At 42.4% G+C, this 24,177-nt stretch overlaps 1 protein-coding gene across 1 annotated transcript in view; it reads left to right on the top strand.

The window, feature by feature from the left end:
• The first annotated feature begins 641 nt into the window (after positions 1 to 641).
• Positions 642 to 24,177, top strand: part of LOC126175017 (enhancer of split M1 protein) — a 57,355-nt gene continuing 33,819 nt past the window's right edge. The window contains exon 1 of the mRNA XM_049921510.1: positions 642 to 691. Coding sequence (XP_049777467.1) covers positions 649 to 691 — 43 coding nt within the window. The 5' untranslated portion in view covers positions 642 to 648. The remainder of the gene's footprint in view (positions 692 to 24,177) is intronic.

Consider the following 24,177-nt stretch of genomic DNA (forward strand, 5'->3'; position numbering starts at 1 on the left):
GACGGTACATGATTCACAATATTATCTGTCCAGAATACATGCTTTAAGATATTACTTATAGTAACTGAATATGGCGCCTTGCTAGGTCGTAGCAAATGACGTAGCTGAAGGCTATGCTAAACTGTCGTCTCTGCAAATGAGAGCGTATGTAGACAGTGAATCACCGCTAGCAAAGTCGGCTGTACAACTGGGGCGAGTGCTAGGGAGTCTCTCTAGACTAGACCTGCCGCGTGGCGGCGCTCGGTCTGCAATCACTGATAGTGGCGACACGCGGGTCCGGCGTATACTAACGGACCGCGGCCGATTTAAAGGCTTCCACCTAGCAAGTGTGGTGTCTGGCGGTGACACCACAGATAGCACTGATGATTTGCCAGCATCGCCCGTCCGCAGGACACTCCACTGCGGAACCCGTGCTCGGTGAGCGGCGAAACGACTGTGCACGTAACAGGAGGCATTCGATGCCGGACGTCAGGTTGCGACGCGGGGTTCCGTAGCGCCGGGAGGGCGCGGGAGCCGAGCTGCCGTGGCGGGGTGAGGCCGCTGGCCCGGCCCGGCTCGGCGCACCCTTGACTTTTATCCCGGCCGCCAAGGCCGGCCCGCGGCTGGCAGAGCGGCGCGGCGTGGCGTAGCGGGCCAGTCGCCGCCACCATGTCTTCGCGAGCGGCCGCGCTGCTGCTCCTCCTGCTCTCAGGTGAGCCGAGCCGCGCAGCTGCGCACTCGCCGCGGACTCGCGCGACCATGAGCTCCAACCGAAGGAGAATAGAAACCGATCTTTAGCCGCCCTCGTTTGTACTTTGCAAGCCGCCCTACCGTACGTGAAGGAGGGTACTTTGTCACTTCCCGCCTTTCCTCTTCTAGTCGCGAATAGTGCGCGGGAAGAACTATTGTTGGTAAGCCTTTGTGGGTTCTAACCTTCCTAACTTGATGTCTTTCCATGATATATATGTACCAGGAAAGAATGTATTAGTACGTACCCTCTCCAAATTTTAACAGAAAAGAACATCGTGATGCACAACGACTCTCTTGTAACGTCTGCCACGGGCGTTGAATGTGCATCTCCGCGACGCTTTCCGGCTTACAACTTCTATATTTACATGACTGCTCTGAAATTCACTCATATTTGGCAGAGCGTTTACAGAATCATTTCCACACTATTTTTTCACTGTTCCACTGACACATAGCAAAAAATGGCTGTGAGCACTATGGGACTTAACACCTCAGGTCATCAGTCCCCTAGAATTTAGAACTACTTAAACCTAACTAACCTAAGGACAGCACACACATCCATGCCCGAGGCAGGATTCGAACCTGCGACCGTACCGGTCGCGCGGTTCCAGACTGAAGCGCCTAGAACCGCTCGGCCACAGGGGCCGGCTGACGCATAGCACGTGGGAAAAATTAACCCTTCACTCTTACCGTATGACCTGTGATTTATTTTATTACTCTTGGCATTTCTCCCTGCGTAGACCTGAGTCATAAAATATTTTGGCACTCGGAAGAGAAAGTTGATGGTTGAAATTTCGAGAAGCCGTCCTGGGTGGCCGAAGGGTTCTAGGCGCTACAGTCTGGAACCGCGCGACCGCTACGGTCGCAGGTTCGAATCCTGCCTCGGGCGTGGATGTGTGTTATGTCCTTAGGTTAGTTAGGTTTAAGCAGTTCTAGGGGACTGATGACCTTAGAAGTTAAGTCCCATAGTGCTCAGATCAATTTGAACCAATTTCGAGAAAATATGTCACCGCAAGGAAAAACGCCTTTGTTTTAAATAATATCACACCAACTCTCTTAAGCTGTTCGTGACACACTCTTCCCCACTTTGCGGTAATATGAAACGGGCTCCTCTCCTCGAAACTTTTTCAGTATCCTACTTCAGTCCTATCCAATAAGGCTCCCACGCCCCCCAACAATACACCAGAAGACCATGTACCAAGCGTAGTGCAGACAGTTTGTTTGGTAGTTTTTTTACAGCTTCTAAGTGTTTTGCCATTAAAACGCAGCCAATCGTTCGCTTCCCTACAACATTTTGTCTGTCATGGTTCCAATTTAAGTTTTTTTGTAATAGTAATTCCTGGGTCAAGTGCCACTATTATCGCCCTGCACATATCTTGTGTACATCATTTTACAATTAATTTTGGTTTCCTGTTGACTGTACTACACAGTAAACGATAACATCATTTGCAAACAGTCTAATATGGCTCCTCAGATTGTCTGTTAAAACGTTTACATTGATTAACAACAGTAGAAACTCTTTAACTCTTCGTTGGGGAGCCCCACATACCATTAGATGACTTTCCGTCAGTTACTGCAAACTGTGATTTTTCCGACAGGTAATCACGAATGCAGAGGCGGAACTGAGATGACACTCCATAGGCGGGCAATCTAATTACCCTCCACAGTCCTTACGTGACATATATACCACATCTGACGTTCATTGTTATTTTTCTAGCTCAGGAAATAAACTAACCCCGCTATGCGTGACTGTGGCACATACTTTATGAAATTTGAGGCTTGCTCCTTCGGAATGCACATACCGCTTATAGGCGTTGTGTGCGTCCACTGCTCGGTAAGTTCTGGAAATGTTCAGCTGTCTGCGATACAGCGTGGCGTGATACATCTACATCTATACTCTGCATAGCACTACGAAGTGCTTAGCGGAGACTACGTCCCATTGTACAAGTTGCTCAGGTTTCTTCTCGTCCCATTCACATATGGAGAGTCGGAAGAATGATTGAATGTCTCCATGTCCGCTGTAATTAATCTTAGCTTGACCTCAAAATCCTCATGGGAGGCGGCTGTAATATATTCCTAGAGTGGTCAGTCTTGAAACTTTGTAAGTAGGCCTTCTCGGTCTAGTTTACGCCTATCCTCAAGAGTCTGCCAGTTGAGTTCTTCCAGCATCCTCGTGTCACCCCACCACGGGTCAAACAAACCTATGACTACTCGTGCTGCCCTTCTCTGTGTACATTCTGTGTCCCCTATTAGCCCCACACGCTTCAGCAATATTGCACGGTGGGTCGCATAGTTATTTGCAAGCGATCTCTTTTTCTAGACTGCATTTTCCTTGTATCCTACGAATAAACCAACGTCTCGTATCTGTTTCACCCACGACTGAGACTATGTGATCGTTCCATTTCGTGATCCTACAAGGTATTACACCAAGGTATTTGTATGAGCTGATCGATTTCAGCTGTGACTCATTGATACTATAGTCAGAGCCTACTGCACTTTTTGGTTTTGTGCAGTGAGCAATTTTACATTTCTGAACGTTTAAAGCAAGCTGCCAATCTTTGCACCACTTGCAGACCTTATGTTAGTCCGAGTGCAGCTTTTTTCGGACAGTATTTCATTACGTTTAAAGCAAGCTGCCAATCTTTGCACCACTTGCAGACCTTATCAATGTTAGTCCGAGTGGAGCTTTTTTCGGACAGTATTTAATTCCAGATACAGATACAGATTTTACATTTCTGAACGTTTAAAGCAAGCTGCCAATCTTTGCACCACTTTCAGACCTTATCAATGTTAGTCCGAGTGGAGCTTTTTTCGGACATTATTTCATTACAGATAATCACATCAGCTACACAAATTTTTGGTTTTGTGCAGTGAGAAATTTTACAATTCTGAAAGTTTAAAGCAAGCTGCCAATCTTTGCACCACTTTCAAACCTTGTCAATGTTAGACCAAGTGCAGCTTTTTTTCGGACATTATTACGTTATACATAATCACATCAGCTACACAAAGTGTGAGACTACTATTAATACTGTTTGTCAGGTCATTAATATACAAATGAGCAGGGAACATCCGAAGTTATTTTTATATCTGTCGCTGATTCTTCATCCGACAGAACTTCCTGCGTTCTCCCCTCCCAAAAAATCCTCAGTCCAGTCACAAACTTCACTTAATAGCCCATAGTAGTAGTTTGATAATAAGCGTAGCTATGATACTGAATCAAACGCTTGTCTGATATCGAAAAATACTGAACCCTTACAGCACTACCGAGATCGGGCGTACATAAGCAGACCTCCGACGCAGAAAGGGTAATGTGTTTGTCAAGGCTAGGGTGAGAAGACCTTCGGCTGTTATGATTTCGTTCTCGTTGGTCGCATCCGTGCAAGTGAATGCTGTATTCCCATTCTCTTATTTTCCGGAAGCCGTGGAGAGTATCTAGGAAGATTTCGTCTCCTTAGTACCGTTTCCAGAGGACTATCTTGGCGGTTGTTAATGCATATGATGTATGTTGCTGCCTCTACGCAAATATTCTGTTCTTGAGCGGAATAGGGTTTTCATATTCAAGTAACAGTATCGCGTAATATTATCCCACTATTCGTTCACAATACATGTTTTAACTGGCTCCCTTAGGTGCAGTCGGTAAGTCGAGTTTGCGAAATAATGTGTGGGTTTGAGTACCACCGTGGGCATCGCTGCGTATTTTGGAAAAACAATTTCGTTCTTGAAAGCGTTGCCATACTGTCTTCGAGCAGCGACTAAGTGTCAAGCTGTCCACATAATCACTGAAGCTCACCGTTGTGCCTGCTTATTCTAAAAATATACACACCCACATCACACGAAGGGGCGCAACAGTGAAGATCACATATCTCAATTTATCTTCTACTGTTTGAAGTTGTCAAAGACATCTTATCCAAACTGCTTCTTCCAATCTAGTGTTTTGCTCAGAATCGAAATGTATGGAAGATGGAGCCGTGTATGAGGCACAGGTAACAGGCAATTATTTCCTGCAGGTTTGCGTCAGTAGCTTTGGTGAACGCCAGCTGACTACATACAATTCATTCATTCCAAGGTTGGTAGGGTAATAGGACGAAGGTGAACAGACGATGGATTTTATGTGTAAATGTATTAATTACTATTAAAAAATTGAAGGGACATAGTCTCCCTAAAAAAAGATTTGTACATGGGCAGCTGGAACTGGCCGAAGACTGTTTGCGTGGTGTAATCTCGCTTAATAGTACGATCCCAATTAAATCAATAAAAACTCAAAAATAAATGTAGAGCAGAAACTTTAATTGATGGATTGGTACGGGAACAACTCTGTAAAAAATAACCTGTCATAGCACGCTTTCTCACCGAATTTCCTTCAGATCCTCTCCTTCCACTTGTGCTGCGTTGTTACGAATGTGTGGCTATACCAAGGAGCAGCGGTTTCACTCACTGACCCAGAGCTATCGTCCTTGTCTGCGCGTCCCTGCCAGCTACTCAGCGACTACGGCCGACAATCTGCTTCAGTCGCAGTTTTCAAGGCTTTGCCGGTGAGATCCCCTCCCTTAGAGTAGCTCTGCGGAACAGGTAACCCTGTGTCAGAAGTTCAAATACTCTACTGCGTGAATGCATACAGTAGCCTAATTTGTCAGTTTATGCCCACTAGGAAGCTAAGGTCAATCTCATTAAGTCTGTTGCCTGCCTAGTGTATAGGATCTCCAATAAATAGGGTTATGAGTTTTGCTTTATTATCATTATAGTAAGGTAAATTAAAGCAAATCTTCTGTTCGAGAGCGCCTTACTGAGCAATACCGCTCTCAAGTCAGCGCTAAACATGGCAAGAGGATTTTGGCAATTTTGTAATTATAAGTAAGTGTCTAGCTATTTAACTACACGGAAAAACGTCTTCGTGGATTAACATGAAGTTCCATTAATAGCTACTAACGCATTTATATTAAACTAAATTTCAATTACATATCCTACTATACAACAAACACAACACTTCACACAGAACTTTTTACATTATTACGCTTATATAAGCTCACTCCTTCCTTAGTGATCGTCGTTAAGTCTGTTACTGAATGTGGCGCTTGTGTATATGTGTCTCCCGTCTATGGATGATTACACAGCCAGAAAATGTCCCACTTTGTTGTAGTAATCCTGTGTGTAATACATCAATATACAAGGTGAATCGAAATTCTCACACACTGTACAGAGCGATCGGCAGCATACTAACAATGCAAAAATGACTTCAACAAAATTTCGTCCTATACTTATTTTCGGTAGATATAAATGTAACTTGGCAGCACTGTAACCACATGTCTCACAAGTACCTTCACTCAGTGCTGTGTGTAACGTAGTACGGTTAATACAGTAGGCAGAGTTTGGCGTTAGATTAGTCGAGTTGGAGAATCCCGAGGCTGGCTGTAACTCCTTTTGTTTCCTTGTTTTGATCAATAATGCTGTAGCACACACGTAAACGTTGGAAATAACAATTATGCCGCGCGGGGTAGCCGCGCGGCCTGGGGCGCCTTGTCACGGTCTGCGCGGCTTCCCTCGTCGGAGGTTCGAGTCCTCCCTCAGGCATGGGTGTGTGTGTTGTCCTTAGCGTAAGTTAAAGTTAGATTAAGTAGTGCGTAAGCTTAGGGACCGACGACCTCAGCAGTTTGGTCCCATAAGACCTTATCACAAATTTCCAAATTTAACAATTATGCGTCAGATACGCCAGAAATACTCATGTAGAGTAATAATCAGTTGAAAGCAAATAGGATTAAACTCATCAATATGAAAATGTTAGACATATGTATCACATTGAGTGAGAGCGACCTGTTGTAATATTTTAAACAGACTATCAGTGACAGCATGTCTTTCATTGCACTCTCAGTGCTGTGTTAGTATTAAATAACAGCTCGCGTGTTTTGTACAAAACGTACTCTAATTGCTGTTTCCGAGCCGCTCACGTGTGGTCCTTATTTCTGGCCGGCGTAGCCCCGTCTACGTTCGCCTTAATGGTTTTAATTTCGACAGACATAATCTTATGATTATGCGTCTTTATTGTTTTAATTTTTAATCTGTGACATGGCCAGTGTTTGGCTCTCAAAATAATTTAATTTTTTGTTCTGAAGAAGATTCCATTACTGGAATCGAAGCCTAGGTAAACGAGTAAAAATTACCTTGCAACTGAAGGCTGGAAAAATTTGTTTATTTCTGTACATTTCACAGTTGCTGACGCGCTGCAATATGTTTAAGATTTGCGAAACACTACCCACTGCTGCCAAACTGGCTTTCTTTCTAGGCGAAAATATGCACTAACAGAAGTTTGGTACAGTCGTATTTCTACCGTTAGCATGCAAGGAATCACGCTATTGCATCTGAGTGCGCGAGTTTTGATTCTCCTGTGCATTAGAATTGCAGCAAAGCTTTCGAACGACGAGCCAATTCCCTTCAGTTGTGTGATCTCAACTTTTAAATTTATATCAGGCATCTACTGTTCTCTAGACTATTACTCCGCAAACCACTGCATTGAGGACTGTGGAACGTACTTTGCACCATTGGTGGTCATTCCTTTTCCTGTTCTACACGAAAATGAATGGAAGCAACAATAACTGCATGAATGCCTGTATACAAGCCTACGCCCCTCTTACAATGCCCTCAAGACTAAACGTCTTAATGGCGTTCCAAGAAAATTAAAATATAGCCTTTACTCCACCGTCTCTGTTGCACATTTATTTTTATTGTGAGTATTCGATCATCTTCAGAACCATGTAAGCAACATGCCCTATGCATACAGATCTACACAGCACAATGACTTACATAAAATGTCCCTTCTGCACTACACTCTTGTATGCAGAATATGTCTTTTCTTTCAAAAACCACTTCTTCTTAACCCAAGGATTTTCATCTAGGCTCATGGAGCATTTTCGTAGCTCACTCTTACTGAACGATCTGCATGTTAACAAATCTAGTAGCAGGCCTCTGAACTGCTTCGATTTTTTTTAATGCGACTTGCTGGTGTCCCAAAGACTCAAGCAGTGTTCAAGAATGGGTCAGACGGTGTTAAGTACGCATTTTCTTTTACAGGTGCAGTGCACTTTATCAGGGCTCGTCAAATAATCCTTAGCCGCTCCTTCGCTTTGCCCACAACTGATGTTATGTACTTCTACCATTTCGAGTCGTTTCTCAGCACTATGCCTAAATATTTGATCGATGTGCCCGAGGCAAGCGGTATGCCGTTATTACCGTATTCAAACACTTCACGAATCCATGGACGTATGTCCTGTCTTTGCGACTAAATGAAACGTAATTCGTTATTTTTCATACGTGTTTCGCTTCTTTAAATGATGAATCTTCTTCAGCGGCCCTTAATACAGGTTTTTTTTTTATACATAATACAGAGTGACAATTGAATTGTATGGAAAGAAACGTAAATTAGTTATAAACTGCGGCGTGCACACCCTTTATTCAACATGTATCCGTCACTACAGATATTCGAATTTAGGTTCCGACATGTTCGATATGGTCGCCATCACTGGTTATGATGTGGCACAGACGAATAGAGAAATTCTGCATGACGCGTTGAAGTGTCGGGACATCAATGTTATCGATGACCTCCTGAATGGCTGTTTTCAGCTCAGCAACGGTTTTGGGATTGTTGCTGTATACCTTGTCTTTAATACAGCCCAACAAAAAGGAGTTGCATGAAGTTCAGATACGGAGAATATGGTGGCCAATCGAGGCCCATGGCAGTGGTCTTTGCGTACCCCAGAGTCAGAACGCGGTCCTCAAAGTGCTCCTCCTGGACGTGAAACACTCTCCTGCTTCAATGGAGTCGAGCTCAGTTTTGCATGAACCACATCTTGCCGAAATGAGGGTCACTTTGGATAATGAGTATGAAATCATCTTCCAAAACCTTCACCTACCGTTCGGTAGTCACCGTGCCATCAAGCAATATCGCACCGATTATTCCGTGACTGGACATTGCACATCCCACAGTCAGCCCTTGAGGGCAAAAAGACTTCTCGATCGCGAAATGCTGATTCTCAGTCTCACAAATGCGGCAATTTTGATTATTGACGAACACATCCAAATGAAAGTTGGCTTCGTCGCTAAACCAAACCATGCATGCGCATACTAATTCCCATCATGCCCTGCGGCCAACTTGCAGTTTCAACGTCCTAACGCAAACCGTTCAGAAGTTATGAAGATTTTATTTCTTATATTTCAGTAACTGTCACCCTGTACATTATGCATTAATTACAAGTGTGTTACTATGTTACGTTATCTCATGGTATTCTCTTGTTTTTCCGGTTAGAAACGACTTTTGCAGCGTAAGTTTCGTGAGCTAACGTCATCGTTTGGTGTTATTTACGATTTCCCATATTGGTAGTCCATGTGTATAGTCCTGGAAATATGTTTACTTGGTTCCCATGCTACAGATGACCGATTTCCGTCGTTTTATCGCCCATATTTATAACAACACTTCAAGTTGCACTTTCCAGTGTGTGTTGAGCATGTGTGTGTTTACAGTGTGTATTATTGCCAACCGTCGCTGTGTGTTTATCTTTCGTCCTTTATTTGCTTGGTCTGTGTAGTTTGATATTTGTTCATTTCCTTTATGTGTGTCTGTGTTTGTTCTATGTGAAGGTGTTGTTCTTTATGTGAGTGGAGATTTTGTGTTTGTGTGTGCGTGTGTGTGAGAGAGAGAGAGAGAGAGTGACTGAGTGAGAGAGAGAGAGAGAGAGAGAGAGGGAGGGAGGAAGAGGGCTCCCCCCCCACACACATACATACACGAGGAATATCAGCTTCATACATAACACACACACACACACACACACACACACACACACACACACACACACACACAAGAACACACACACACACACAAAACAAATGAAAAAAATTTCAAACTAAACACACCACACACAAAGAAGGATGAAAGACAAAAATACCGTCACAGTTGGCGACACTACGCACCATAAACACATACACGCTCAGCACACAATGGAAAGTGCAACTTGAAGCATTGTAGTAAATGTGGCCGAGAAACCACCGGAAATCGACCATCTGGAGTATGGAGACCGAGTAAACATTTCTGCAGGACTACACACATGGACTGCCAACAGGGGAAATCATACGTAACACCAAACGATAATGTAACTTCATGAAACATATGCTGCAAAAGTCGTTTCTAATCAGAAAAACAAGAGAATAATACTGGATAACGTAACATAGTAATATACTTATAACTTCTATGTAATGTATTCATTATACACACATCAAAAAAAGTTTTGCATCACCTCGGTTCCGAGAGTTTCGGAACCTGCACAGAAAATTGGAATAGAGATCAGCATAACATCATTTCCTCCCATTTTATTGCTCGTGAAAACCACACATTGCATGTTGTACCACCATATAGCGAGACCAGATTGCTGTACACACTGGTACCTCTAATACCCAGTAGCACGTCCTCTTGCATTGATGCATGCCTGTGTTCGTCGTGGCATACTATCCACAAGTTCATCAAGGCACTGTTGGTCCAGATTGTCCCACTCCTCAACTGCGATTCGGCGTAGATCCCTCAGAGTAGTTGTTGGGTCACGTCGTCCATAAACAGCCGTTTTCAATCTATCCGAGGCTTGTTGGACCACGTTCATGTCTGGAGAACATGCTGGCCATTCTAGTCGAGCGATGCCGTTATCCTGAAAGAAGTCATTCACAAGAGGTGCAAGATGAGGGCGCGAACTGTCATCCATGAAGACGAATGCCTCGGCAACATGCTGCCGATATGGCTGCACTATCGGTCTGAGGATGACGTGTATCGTACAGCGGCTACGGCGCGTTCCATGACCACCAGTGGCGTACACCGGCCCCACATAATACCACCCAAAAACAGCAGGGAACCTCCACCTTGCTGCACTCGCTGGACAGTGTGTCTAAGGCGTTGACCCTGACCGGGTTGCCTCTATACACGTCTCCGACGATTGTCTAGTTAAGGCATAGGCGACACTCATCGGTGAAGAGAACGCGCCAATCCTGAGCGGTCATTTCGGTATGTTGTTGGGCCTATTTCTACCGCGCTGCATAGTGCAGTGGTTGCAAAGATGGACCTCGCCATGGATGTCGGGAGTGAAGTTGCGCATCATGCAGCCTATTGCACACGGTTTGAGTCGTAACACGACGTCCTATGGCTGCACGAAAAGCATTATTCGACATGGTGGCGTTGCTGTCAGTGTTCCTCCGAGCCATAATCCGTAGGTAGCGGTCATCCATTGCAGTAGTAGCCTTTGGGCGGCCTGAGCGAGGCATGTCATCGACAGTTCCTGTCTCTCTGTGTCTCCATGTCCGAACAACATCGCTTTGGTTCACTCCGAGACGCCTGGACACTTCCCTTGTCGAGAGCCCTTCCTGGCACAAAGAAGCAATGCGGACAAGGTCGAATCGCGGTATTGACCGTCCAGGCATGGTTGAACTAGAGACAAAACGAGCCGTGTACCTTCTTCCTGCCTATACGCATACACACACACGTTTTTATAATATGTATGGATTATATTAGGGTAACCTCTCTGTTTCCTATAAACACGAGATCTATACAACTGGCACTACACTGTCAGGGCTCTGTACTGCGAACTGCGTGATGTACTTCAGCCATTCACTGTAAAACATTACTCAGTGAATCACCGCTAAAATCTCTTCACCAGCTGCAGAATGTAACTGTGATCTGTTAATTTTTTCTTGATGGGATACTCATTGTATACAGAGAAGGGCAGCACGAATGGTCACAGGTTTATTTGACCAGTGGGGGAGTGTCGCACAAATGGTGACGAAACTGAACTGTGAAATACTTGAAAGTTTCACGAACCGGCTTTAAGTTATGACTCCAAGAATGTACTACAAATGTCATGCATTGCTCCCGGAGGGACAAATAATAAGTGAATGGAATATATACCTAGATAGGTAAATGAAGGAACATTCTCTGCTGTGGGGTTATGCACTCACTCCGTCTTCAGGCCACGAGTGGCCTACCGGGACCATCCGACCGCCGTGTCATCCTCTATGGAGAATGCGGATAGGAGGGACGTGGGGTCAGCACACCGCTCTCCCGGTCGTTATGATCGTATTCTTGACCGAACCCGCCACTAATCGGTCCAGTAGCTCCTCAATTGGCATCAAGAGGCTGCGTGCACCCCGAAAAATGGCAACAGCGCATGGCGGCCTGGATGGTTACCCATCCAAGTGCCGACCACGTCCGACAGCGCTTCACTTCGGTGATCTCACGGGAACCGGTATATCCACTGCGGCAAGGGGTTATGAGCACACTTTATTTAGTTATTTTCCAGAGATTTATACCAATGAATTATAATTTCTTAGCAGAATATTATTTTTTTCTATAATATAGTTGGTGTACTTAAAACCAACAAAGTACAAATTACTTTAAATCAAATTGCTAATAACTTTAGTTAGCGAGCTGGAAGCGTTCGAAGTTTTAGGGGTCTATGCAACGCGTGTACACAACTGGCTGAGCTCAGATGGAGATTCTGGTGGCGCACTGTTGATTTAAATGAGGTTGTCAAACGAGTTTTCAGAATACGCAACTCAATGCGCCTTTCAAAAGACGTAAGGACGAGATGTATAGTTGCTGGTCTCACGGAGCGACAAGCTTCCTTGCTGCACTTATAAGGTCATACATATCCCTCCTTACAAATCTATAAGTGTCAAATTAGGCAACTGTGCATGCCAGTCCTGAGGACCATGGAGCCCTAACTATCTTCCAGCAAATACAATTAAAAGGACAATCATTCGGTCACACAAAAGCACTTTGGGTACAATCACTAAAATTTTCCTCTTCTTAATCTTGTCTATGCGACGTTCTACAACCAGAAATTATTTAGAAGACATCAATTTATTCCACCCTCACAGGCTTGGAGGAAAAAATTACGATCTTTCGTTAATGAACTTAACATACAATTTTCCTAAAGAACAGTTGAATTTGTTGTGCGATTGCTTGCCTCTAGCAAACAGCTGGGAAAAATCAGGCTATTGCTTCCGATGCGTTGTGAATCTGTCGCCGGTGCTGTTAACGTTTCGTTCTCCACTGCTGTCTTTGCATTGTGTTCAAGATAAACATTTTGTACGATTTCAATTGGAAGTCCTTCTCCCTTGCCAGGTACGATGTACTTTCAAAGTATTTCGAAAGAGACAGTGGTTTGAAGCATGCTCTTTTTTATCTAATAGATAAAACGTGTCGTCCACAGTTCACTTAACGGTCAAGTTGTGTCAAAAATAGAAGTAAGGAATCGTCCCTAATAGCGGGTAGTAACAGGTTGCACTATTTTTGGTACCCGATATTTGGCTTCACTTTACACAAACAGATGTTCCGAATTTTTTTTCAGATGCCACATTTCCAGTGTTTGAGAGACAAATGGCGTTGCGCCATTAATGGGTTGATCGTACTATAGAGCGACAACAATGGAAGCGGCTGCAAACGGTTTCAAAAAATGTAGGACTTATCCTCGTGACCTCCTCGTTTCTTCACTTATGGATTTTCCTCCTTGCCAATCAGCTATAAACGGGGTTAAGGCCTCAGAAGCCACAGCAGTGCCATTGTCGACTGCAGTTCATGGAATGCAGGAAACAGTGGTTTCTACTTTTCAAGGTAGACCATATTCTGTACTTGCACCATCAAACCCAACGCCAACAGCCGGTAAAACAGTAGTGTTGATTTTATCTCCTTTTAAAAACGAGTCACCGGCTAAAGAGAGCTAGAAAGCAAGTACCAAGACTACAGGGAATACACCACTAAAAATCTCTTTCAGGATCATCATTTGATGCTTCTAACAGAGCTTCAACATCTGGCTCTTCCAAAAGGAAGTTTTTCGTAAGAAAGAACCAGAGAGTTAAGAAGCAGGAAGACTCCGAGTCAAGCATTGATGAAACTGTGTTGAAAGACTCATCATCTGAATACGAAGGGAACGGGGAGTGCATATACTATACTGCGAGCAGCTGTGATCAACTGGTACCTCTAAAGAGACCTTCATGAAGTGCATAGCTCGCTTGCGGTGGTGTTACGAGCTTTGTGCAGCGGTCGACTATGATACTTTGCAAGCTTTTAAATGCGATGTTTTGCAATGTTATTATTTAAATATTCCGTGGTAGTAGTGTAGCACATTTTCCTTAGATTAAGACTTATAATTTTCGGGTAATTTTAAGTTTAAAAACGTTATCCGATAATAGGAAACTTTCCTCTAGTATTGCCAACATGACAGTCTAAAACTCGGAAAAAAGACAGCAGACTCCTCCCTTCTGCGTACACCACATACAATTTCCTTTCAGAAGTCGATACGAGAGTGAAACTGTTGTAGTTTTGATTGGGCTGTTCGTCTACACCCAACGATAGGCGAACTGATGCAGTTATTGGCTGAATCATGCCTTCGGGCGAAACAGAGGCTCCGCTCCAACGTTCTAATGGCGCCAGCTCATCGGTCCTCAAGACGCCAACGCAGAGCAGCCTAATTATCGTACTCACTTATCTCCGGAGGGTAGTGGGCGCCCTCCTGACGTCGCTCGCCCAGACAGGAAATGTGGTGGGGTGCGGGGTTCAGACTGGCGCCACAGCTCGGCCACGAACCATGGGTGCGTGGCTGATACAGTGAGATTTACTGTCGGGCTCCTCAGTCCGATGGAAAGCTTCTCTTTTCCACACATACACAGCCCAAGCGACCTAGAACGTAAAAGAGGAAAATATGCTGGCGCTCAAATGAATCGATATTGTACAGTGATATGCGACGATCATGACACAAATTATACGTACCAGCAAAACAATATTGCGTTCGGTTACCCTATGATGCTATAGGTATTCTGTTCGTTGTTTGTATGTATATCAATACACAAAAAAATAAGTAGCATGATTGTGGAAAAACTACACGTAGGAATAAAACAAAAGCAGTTCGATTTGTTGAACAAAACACATATTTTTCTTCCCTACCGATGAAATATCTCATTCTTGTTTATGCGTACATGATCTCTTGGTGCTCTGTGGCGTTCACGTGGTCCTCTGAATTGGGTCGATTTGGTTCCAAACTTTTTCATGACTGTCCCCCCCGTCTACGAGTTCAACATTTCCGAATATATTGCACAGCAACATAGACAGTTTCTTAATACCTGGCTGTGGAAACAAGATAAGTAATTTTCCAGCAGATATCAGAAGCTTTAAACATAAGCGAACCTGTTGCGTTTCCGTGGTTTTTACATTAATCTACCTTTAAATCATAAAAAAATTGAGTTGATCGAGGGAATCAGAAAATGTAAGTCTTCCAGAAAACGCATACACTACACTCTTATTGATATCTTTGTATGGGAAAACCTTAAGTCTATAATCACCTGTGGAACATGTACTTCACTCACATCTCTCACTCTGCTTTCAGAGAAATGATGGCCCGCGTCTCGTCTTTTTGTAGAACGCTGTGGCGCCCGCGTGACCGACTTCGTTGTATCACGTGATCGCGGTTGCCCTCAATCACGAGGCTCGAATACGCTACAAAAAGAGGACGTCGTCGAATTTCCCGAAACTTTTATACAGGGTGTTACAAAAAGGTACGGCCAAACTTTCAGGAAACATTCCTCACACACAAAGAATGAAAATATGTTATGTGGACATGTGGCCGGAAACGCTTACTTTCCATGTTAGAGCTCGTTTCAGTTTCGTCAGTATGTACTGTATTTCCTCGATTCACCGCCAGTTGGCCCAATTGAAGGAAGATAATGTTGACTTCGGTGCTTGTGTTGACATGCGACTCATTGCTCTACAGTACTAGCATCAAGCACATCAGTACGTAGAATCAACAGGTTAGTGTTCACCACGAACGTGGTTTTGCAGTCAGTGCAATGTTTACAAATGCGGAGTTGGCAGATGCCCATTTGATGTATGGATTAGCACGGGGCAATAGCCGTGGCGCGGTACGTTTGTATCGAGACAAATTTCCAGAACGAAGATGTCCCGACAGGAAGACGTTCGAAACAATTGATCGGCGTCTTAGGGAGCACGGAACATTCCAGCCTATGACTCGCGACTGGGGAAGACATAGAACGACGAGGACACCTGCAATGGACGAGGCAATTCTTCGTGCAGTTGACGATAACCCTAATGTCAGCGTCAGAGAAGTTGCTGCTGTACAAGGTAACGTTGACCACTTCACTGTATGGAGAGTGCTGCGGGAGAACCAGTTGTTTCCGTACCATGTACAGTGTGTGCAGGCACTATCAGCAGCTGATTGGCCTCCACGGATACACTTCTGCGAATGGTTCATTCAACAATGTGTCAATCCTCATTTCAATGCAAATGTTCTGTTTACGGATGAGGCTTCATTCCAACGTGATCAAATTGTAAATTTTCACAATCAACATGTGTGGGCTGACGAGAATCCGCACGCAATTGTGCCATCACGTCATCAACACAGATTTTCTGTGAACGTTTGGGCAGGCATTGTTGGTGATGTCTTGATTGGGCCCCATGTTCTTCCACCTACGGTCAATGGAGCACGTTATCATGATTTCATACGGGATACTCTACCTGTGCTGCTAGAACATGTGCCTTTACAAGTACGACACAACATGTGGTTCATGCACGATGGAGCTCCTGCACATTTCAGTCGAAGTGTTCCTACGCTTCTCAACAACAGATTCGGTGACCGATGGATTGGTAGAAGCGGACCAATTCCATGGCCTCCACGCTCTCCTGACCTCAACCCTCCTGACTTTCATTTATGGGGGCATTTGAAAGCTCTTGTCTACGCAACCCCGGTACCAAATGTAGAGACTCTTCGTGCTCGTATTGTGGATGGCTGTGATACAATATGCCATTATCCAGGGCTGCATCAGCGCATCAGGGATTCCATGCGAAGGAGGGTGGATGCATGTATCCTCGATAACGAAGGACATTTTGAACATTTCCTGTAACAAAGTGTTTGAAGTCACGCTGGTACGTTCTGTTGCTGTGTGTTTCCATTCCATGATTAATGTGATTTGAAGAGAAGTAATAAAATGAGCTCTAACATGGAAAGTAATCGTTTCCGGGCACATGTCCACATAACATATTTTCTTTCTTTGTGTGTGAGGAATGTTTCCTGAAAGTTTGGCCGTACCTTTTTGTAGCACCCTGTATAAAAGCTCTTGCCAAAAGGGTGCATTTGGGAGATATGTACAATGCGGCCCATCAACTGCACTGCATAGTTGCATAGTAAGCAAGTATAAATAGTAAAACCACAAAATAGAAGCCGGACGGAGTTGCCGAGCGGTTCTACGCGCTACAGTCTGGAACCGCGCGACCGCTACGCTCGCAGGTTCGAATCCTGCCCCGGGTATGGATGTGTGTGATGTCCTTAGGTTAGTTAGGTTTAAGTAGTTCTAAGTTCTAGTGGACTGATGACCTCAGCAGTTAAGTCCCATAGTGCTCAGAGCCATTTGAGCCGCAAAATAGAGTACTTTAATTTCACAAACACGTAGCAATAGGATGCCAGCTCAGTTTACTTATATCATTCAGTTATAAAATGGGGTATGTTACGTTTACGCATACGTCACATATTACAGATGGAAAAATTGAATTCACACTGCACGAGTAATAAGCCAAATTTTAGACAATTACATTCTTTGGCGCAGCCAACTAAAAACTTTCAATCTAACACCGAATGCTGGTTACGCTACACCTTCACTATCATAAACTTCATTTTACAAAACAGTAAAAATATTATTGAATACATGTTGAAATAAATGTTCTGAGGTCCTGCCCTATTGTCAGAAACGCATTTACACGTCGTCACATGGTCTCGAACGAAGTAGACGTCATGTTGATTTACTTGTTTGTGAAACTGGGCCGTATTTGGTGGTTTCCATATTTACGCTTGCGCCCTATGAATAAACGCAGGTTAATTGATTCACCGCATTAACGATCTCTCCAAAATGCCTCATCTTCGGCACGATGTGTTGTGCAAAATTGTAGGAGATGTGACGTTGACTGCAAGTTATAAGAAATGAGGACTTCATTATTGAGCGAAGGGGAATTTTTGGTGCTGAAACTAGGAAGCTTTTGAAAAACGTGAAGAGACGAATACCTCAAGCACAGGTGAAGGTAACAATACAACACCTTGCATTGGTTTGCAGCTTTGAACTACGATGAATACTCTTGCGGGCACAGATACACTTAAGTCGGTGTACACAGCCCTAAGTTCTTGTATCAACCCCAGGTTGACTAACGCTGACAAGGCCTGTCTCAAAAGTGTAGATATTCTGAAGAGATACAAACATCTTCACAATTTAGTTGAAAAGTAATTTTCCTTGTGAGCAGAAAACATTGTCAAATGTATACTGTTGTGCTGAAGAAAGTTTGGCATCCACTTTGAAATCCAGGCCTTAAGAGGCAGCTCTCACACTGTAGTGAAGTGTTGGTGAAAAAGCAGCATAAGAACTTGGAATTCATGTCAACGCTTCCTTTTCAAATATTCTCAGTAGAGTATGGTCGAATTATGGAAGCAAGACAATGCACCACCCCATCGGTCCACAACTGTCAGTGATTTAAGGAACATTCACACGGACATGCAGGACCTTTTATTCAGCCGGCTTAAATCCAGACATTTGCCGCACAATGGTTTTGAAGAAGTACTGCGGTTCCGTAGAAGCACGGCTAACCTTAACCACACAGCGAAAACAGTTACCATATGTGCGCGATCACCATTTCACTTGCAAATCGCTAGCGGTCGTCAGACATGCAAATAACTGGCGCCTTGTGTCATCCAAGGCCACAGCCCGAACTTGAATTTCCTACTTGATGGGAAGGTGAATAGCAAGATTGACGGCAAGTGACTGCTTACGTCATCAGCACGCTCGTGGCCTTCCACATGGTTATCCCTACGTTTGCAGCAAAGTTCATTTTAATTGTCCATTTCTTATCTCGACAGCTCTCTGGAAAAAAAAACCAGGATACAGTATGAACAATACTGGTGTAGTCCTTCAAAGGTGAAAGGTCTTGACTCCTGTTATTCGTGTAACGCATGTAATACCAGTTTAGAAAATCGACGATTCTGTGATAATAGCCTTGCAAACTGTTATAGAAAATGACAGCCATTGCTTTTAATATTGTTAAAGCTGCTATAATTGCTTGCAAGAAAACTGGTTGGACTCATAATGTCCTTTAAACTGGTTTTCTACTTCGTTCTTTTTCTGTTTTACTTCCTAAGGAATCGTTATTTGATAACATATACTTTTTGCTCATAGTTTAGTAAAGGTAATAACACATTTTCTACGCATGTTTGGCCAGGGGAGTGGGGAGGGACAGGAGCAAAGGTTGTCTTTATACTTTCGTAATTACGAGAAGGGATGAAGATTCATAACAGAATTCTTCGCAAAACAAAAACGGATAGTAAGGACTGGCGATGAACAAACACACGAAACGAGTATTGGAAGAAGTGCTAGATGAGGATTTTATTTGCAACCTACTCTTTTCAGACTAACAGTCAAAGCAAAGCATTAGAGAACGGGTGAGGAATGAAAGTAGCAGGAGAATGGTTGAAGACAATTAAGTATGCAGACGACCAAGCAGTGTTCGCTGCATCAGAGGAAGAATTACAATTTATGATGAATATGACCGCAGAATTGGGGAAAAGAGAATAAAATTAATAAATTTTGGAAAGACCAAATTGATAAAAATCAGAAAACATGAGGGTTTCACGGAAATACCATAAAAGGTAAGTCCTCGGAACTAGTAGATTCTTTCAGGTCCTTAGGATATTTGGTGACAAAAAATGAAAGCAGTACGGAGGAAACAAGAAATGGAATATCTATGAACAAAAGGGTTTATAAAAAGGTGAAAGGTTTATTGACAGCAATAGAAATTCCGATGGGATTAAGCGATTTGCCGAGAGTTTCGTCTGTGAAGTACAGGGCAGTGACCCATGGGTATATAGAAAGAAAGAGGAAAAGAACTGGGATACTTCTGAAAGGTGATTGTGAAGAAATTTTCCGAAAGTAAAATGGACAGACAAGAATGATAAATGAAGTATTTCTAATAGCAGGAGAGGACAGAAAATTAATGGAAAAAATAAAAATGAGGGAAACGTCTTAGCTGGGATATATGCTACGACGAATTTTCCAGCAGCTAGAAGCCATCGAAGAACAATTGTAGGGGATGAGAGGAAAAAGATGACTTGAAATGCTGGATGATGACATTGAAATGACTCAAGTTAGCCGCAAATTAAGAAAGAGACACATGAAAGAGGAAACTGGAGATTATTCAATCCATACCTGTCTAAGATAGATACTTCAGGCACTAATTGTATTATTGAAACAGTGATAATTTACATTGCGTTGATTGACTATTCCGTCGGTTCTTGGTAGAATATTTTATACGTTATGAAAACACATACAAAACTGATGTATTCTACAATATTTGTTATTTATTTCAGAAAACCGGTTTTCGGCTGTTACACCACCAACAGGTACAAACGTAAGTATGTTGTGCAGCGAAATTCCGTTGGAGCACAGATTTTAAACTAATGCATCTATAGAGCACCTCCATTTCCAGAGATGAAAAATGTTAACGTTAGGTTTACGAATAAAACAAGAGGGATTGTTTCAGTGTCAATGCAACGTAAGATTGTTTAGCTAAGGTAAAATATATGACACATTAAATAATGAACTATATACAAATTACGACAATTTTTCATAGAACAAAATAAATTGAACAATTAACTTTGGTGATATGTTCCAAAGGGATGGCCGAACTAAATAATCTTGTCTTTAATAGGTCCTAAATTAAAACGGATATGATATACTAGTGAAGTTAATCAGGTAAATGAAGCAGCTGTGATTGTACAAAGTAATGTTTTATCACAATAAGACAAAATATAACAACTGAAATAAAGGAAAATGGGGCATTTGAGAAGCGAGATAATTTACAACATGGCCTGGATGGATTATGAGTAGTAGCTCATGTTGCTTGTAACAAAACTTCTTGGGTTCATAAAGTCCTTTAAACTGGTTTTCTAGTTCGTTCTTTATCTGTTTACTTCCTAAGGAATTTTGTGATTTGTTAAAAATACTTTTTGCTCATAGTTTAGTAAAAGTAATAACATATTCTCTAACCTTGTTTGGCCAGGGAAGGGGGGCACGGCTAACCTTAACCACACAGCGGAAACAGTTACCATATGTACAAGATCACTATTTCACTTGCAACAAGAAGGATTGTTTCAGCGTAAATGCAACGTAAGATTGTTTAGCTAAGATAAAATATATGATACATTAAATAATGAACTATATACAAATTACAACAATTGTTCATAGAACAAAATAAATTGAACAATTAACTTTGGTGATATGTTTCAGTATCACCACTGTCAGTTTGTACCTGAGGATGGCGTAACAACCGAAATAAATAATAAATATTGTGCAGTATGACGCCAGTGTTGTGTTTGTTTTCATTCGTAAAGTAATAATGTAACAGATATAGTTAATGCTTAAATGTGTCTGATGGACATATGTTTATTAATTTCCACTGTTCCAAGATAGTTCGCCTTCCTTCCTTTATGGATTTGATGTGATACTTAATGTTTCATCTTGCAACTAAGGCCTTCTTTAAGTAGGTGGTCTATAAAAGATTAGTCCCCTTTTCTGAGTTTCCAACTTCTGTGATGTCCTTTCAAGCAGGTGCATATTGCCCTGTCAGACTGACCTATATTGATTTTGCCACAACTACAAGTAATATACAGAAGCTGGAAACTTAGACCATGTGCTTAAAGACGGCCATAGTTACAAGATAAAACATGAAGAATTACATCACGTCCGTAATGGAAATTAATAAACTTATGTCCATCAGTACAAGATTAGTACTGAATGACCGGACACAGTTTCCTTACTCGCCACTTCTAACTACAGATACTGCTCATAATCCCATCCAGGTCATGTTTCAAATTACCTCTCTTCTCACATTTCCCGTTTTCCTTCATTTCATTTGCTATATTTTTTCTTGTTGTGATAAAATATTACTTTGTATAATCACAGCTGGTTCATTTACCTGCTTAACCCCTCTAGTATATCTGTTTTAATGTAGGACCTCTTATAGACAAGATTATTTTGTTTAGTCATGCCTTTGGAACAGGTCACCAAATTTTATTTTACAATTTATTTTCTGCTATGAACAACTGTTGATTTTTACATAGTTCATTTGTTAATGTTTCACATGTATCATCTTAGTTAAATAATCTTAAAATGCAGGAGATACTGTGTAGATGCACTAGTTTGAAATCTTTGCTCCAACAAAATTTCACTGCACCTCATGCTTATGTTTGTATCTGATGATGGTGTAACAACAGAAAACCGGTTGGCGAAATAAATATTAAATATTGTACAATATGACAACAGTGTTGTGTGTGTTTTCATTCATAAATTTATAGTTTAACACACACAATTAATGCTTAAATGTGCCTATTGTGCTTCTTTCCTTGTTGTTGTTGTTGTTGTGGTCTTCAGTCCTGAGACTGGTTTGATGCAGCTCTCCATGCTACTCTATCCTGTGCAAGCTTCTTCATCTCCCAGTACCTACTGCAACCTACATCCTTCTGAATCTGCTTAGTGTATTCATCTCTTGGTCTCCCCCTACGATTTTTACCCTCCACGCTGCCCTCCAATACTAAATTGGTGATCCCTTGATGCCTCAGAACATGTCCTACCAACCGATCCCTTCTTCTGGTCAAGTTGTGCCACAAACTTCTCTTCTCCCCAATCCTATTCAATACTTCCTCATTAGTTATGTGATCTACCCATCTAATCTTCAGCATTCTTCTGTAGCACCACATTTCGAAAGCTTCTATTCTCTTCTTGTCCAAACTATTTACCGTCCATGTTTCACTTCCATACATGGCTACACTCCATACAAATACTTTCAGAAATGACTTCCTGACACTTAAATCTATACTCGATGTTAACAAATTTCTCTTCTTCAGAAACGCTTTCCTTGCCATTGCCAGTCTATATTTTATATCTTCTCTACTTCGACCGTCATCAGTTATTTTGCTCCCCAAATAGCAAAACTCCTTTACTACTTTAAGTGTCTCATTTCCTAATCTAATTCCCTCAGCATCACCCGACTTAATTCGACTACATTCCATTATCCTCGTTTTGCTTATGTTGATGTTCATCTTATATCCTCCTTTCAAGACACTGTCCATTCCGTTCAACTGCTCTTCCAGGTCCTTTGCTGTCTCTGACAGAATTACAATGTCATCGGCAAACCTCAAGGTTTTTATTTCTTCTCCATGGATTTTAATACCTACTCCGAATTTTTCTTTTGTTTCCTTTACTGCTTGCTCAATATACAGATTGAATAACATCGGGGAGAGGCTACAACCCTGTCTTACTCCCTTCCCAACCACTGCTTCCCTTTCATGTCCCTCGACTCTTATAACTGCCATCTGGTTTCTGTACAAATTGTAAATAGCCTTTCGCTCCCTGTATTTTACCCTTGCCACCTTTAGAATTTGAAAGAGAGTGTTCCAGTCAACATTGTCAAAAGCTTTCTCTAAGTCTACAAATGCTAGAAACGTAGGTTTGCCTTTCCTTAATCTTTCTTCTAAGATAAGTCGTAAGGTCAGTATTGCCTCACGTGTTCCAGTATTTCTACGGAATCCAAACTGATCTTCCCCGAGGTCAGCTTCTACTAGTTTTTCCATTCGTCTGTAAAGAATTCGTGTTAGTATTTTGCAGCTGTGGCTTATTAAACTGATTGTTCGGTAATTTTCACATCTGTCAACACCTGCTTTCTTTGGGATTGGAATTATTATATTCTTCTTGAAGTCTGAGGGTATTTCGTCTGTTTCATACATCTTGCTCACCAGATGGTAGAGTTTTGTCAGGACTGGCTCTCCCAAGACCGTCAGTAGTTCCAATGGAATGTTGTCTACTCCGGGGGGGCCTTGTTTCGACTCAGGTCTTTCAGTGCTCTGTCAAACTCTTCACGCAGTATCGTATCTCCCATTTCATCTTCATCTACATCCTCTTCCATTTCCATAATATTGTCCTCAAGTACATCGCCCTTGTATAGACCCTCTATATACTCCTTCCACCTTTCTGCTTTCCCTTCCTTGCTTAGAACTGGGTTTCCATCTGAGCTCTTGATGTTCATAGAAGTGGTTCTCTTATCTCCAAAGGTCTCTTTAATTTTCCTGTAGGCAGTATCTATCTTACCCCTTGTGAGATAAGCCTCTACATCCTTACATTTGTCCTCTAACCATCCCTGCTTAGCCATTTTGCACTTCCTGTCGATCTCATTTTTGAGACGTTTGTATTCCTTTTTGCCTGCTTCATTTACTGCATTTTTATATTTTCTCATTTCATCAATTAAATTCAATATTTCTTCTGTTACCCAGGGATTTATACTAGCCCCCGTCTTTTTACCTACTTGATCCTCTGCTGCCTTCACTACTTCATCCC

Source organism: Schistocerca cancellata, chromosome 1 (genome assembly GCF_023864275.1).
Source record: "Schistocerca cancellata isolate TAMUIC-IGC-003103 chromosome 1, iqSchCanc2.1, whole genome shotgun sequence".
NCBI classification, from domain to species: domain Eukaryota; kingdom Metazoa; phylum Arthropoda; class Insecta; order Orthoptera; family Acrididae; genus Schistocerca; species Schistocerca cancellata.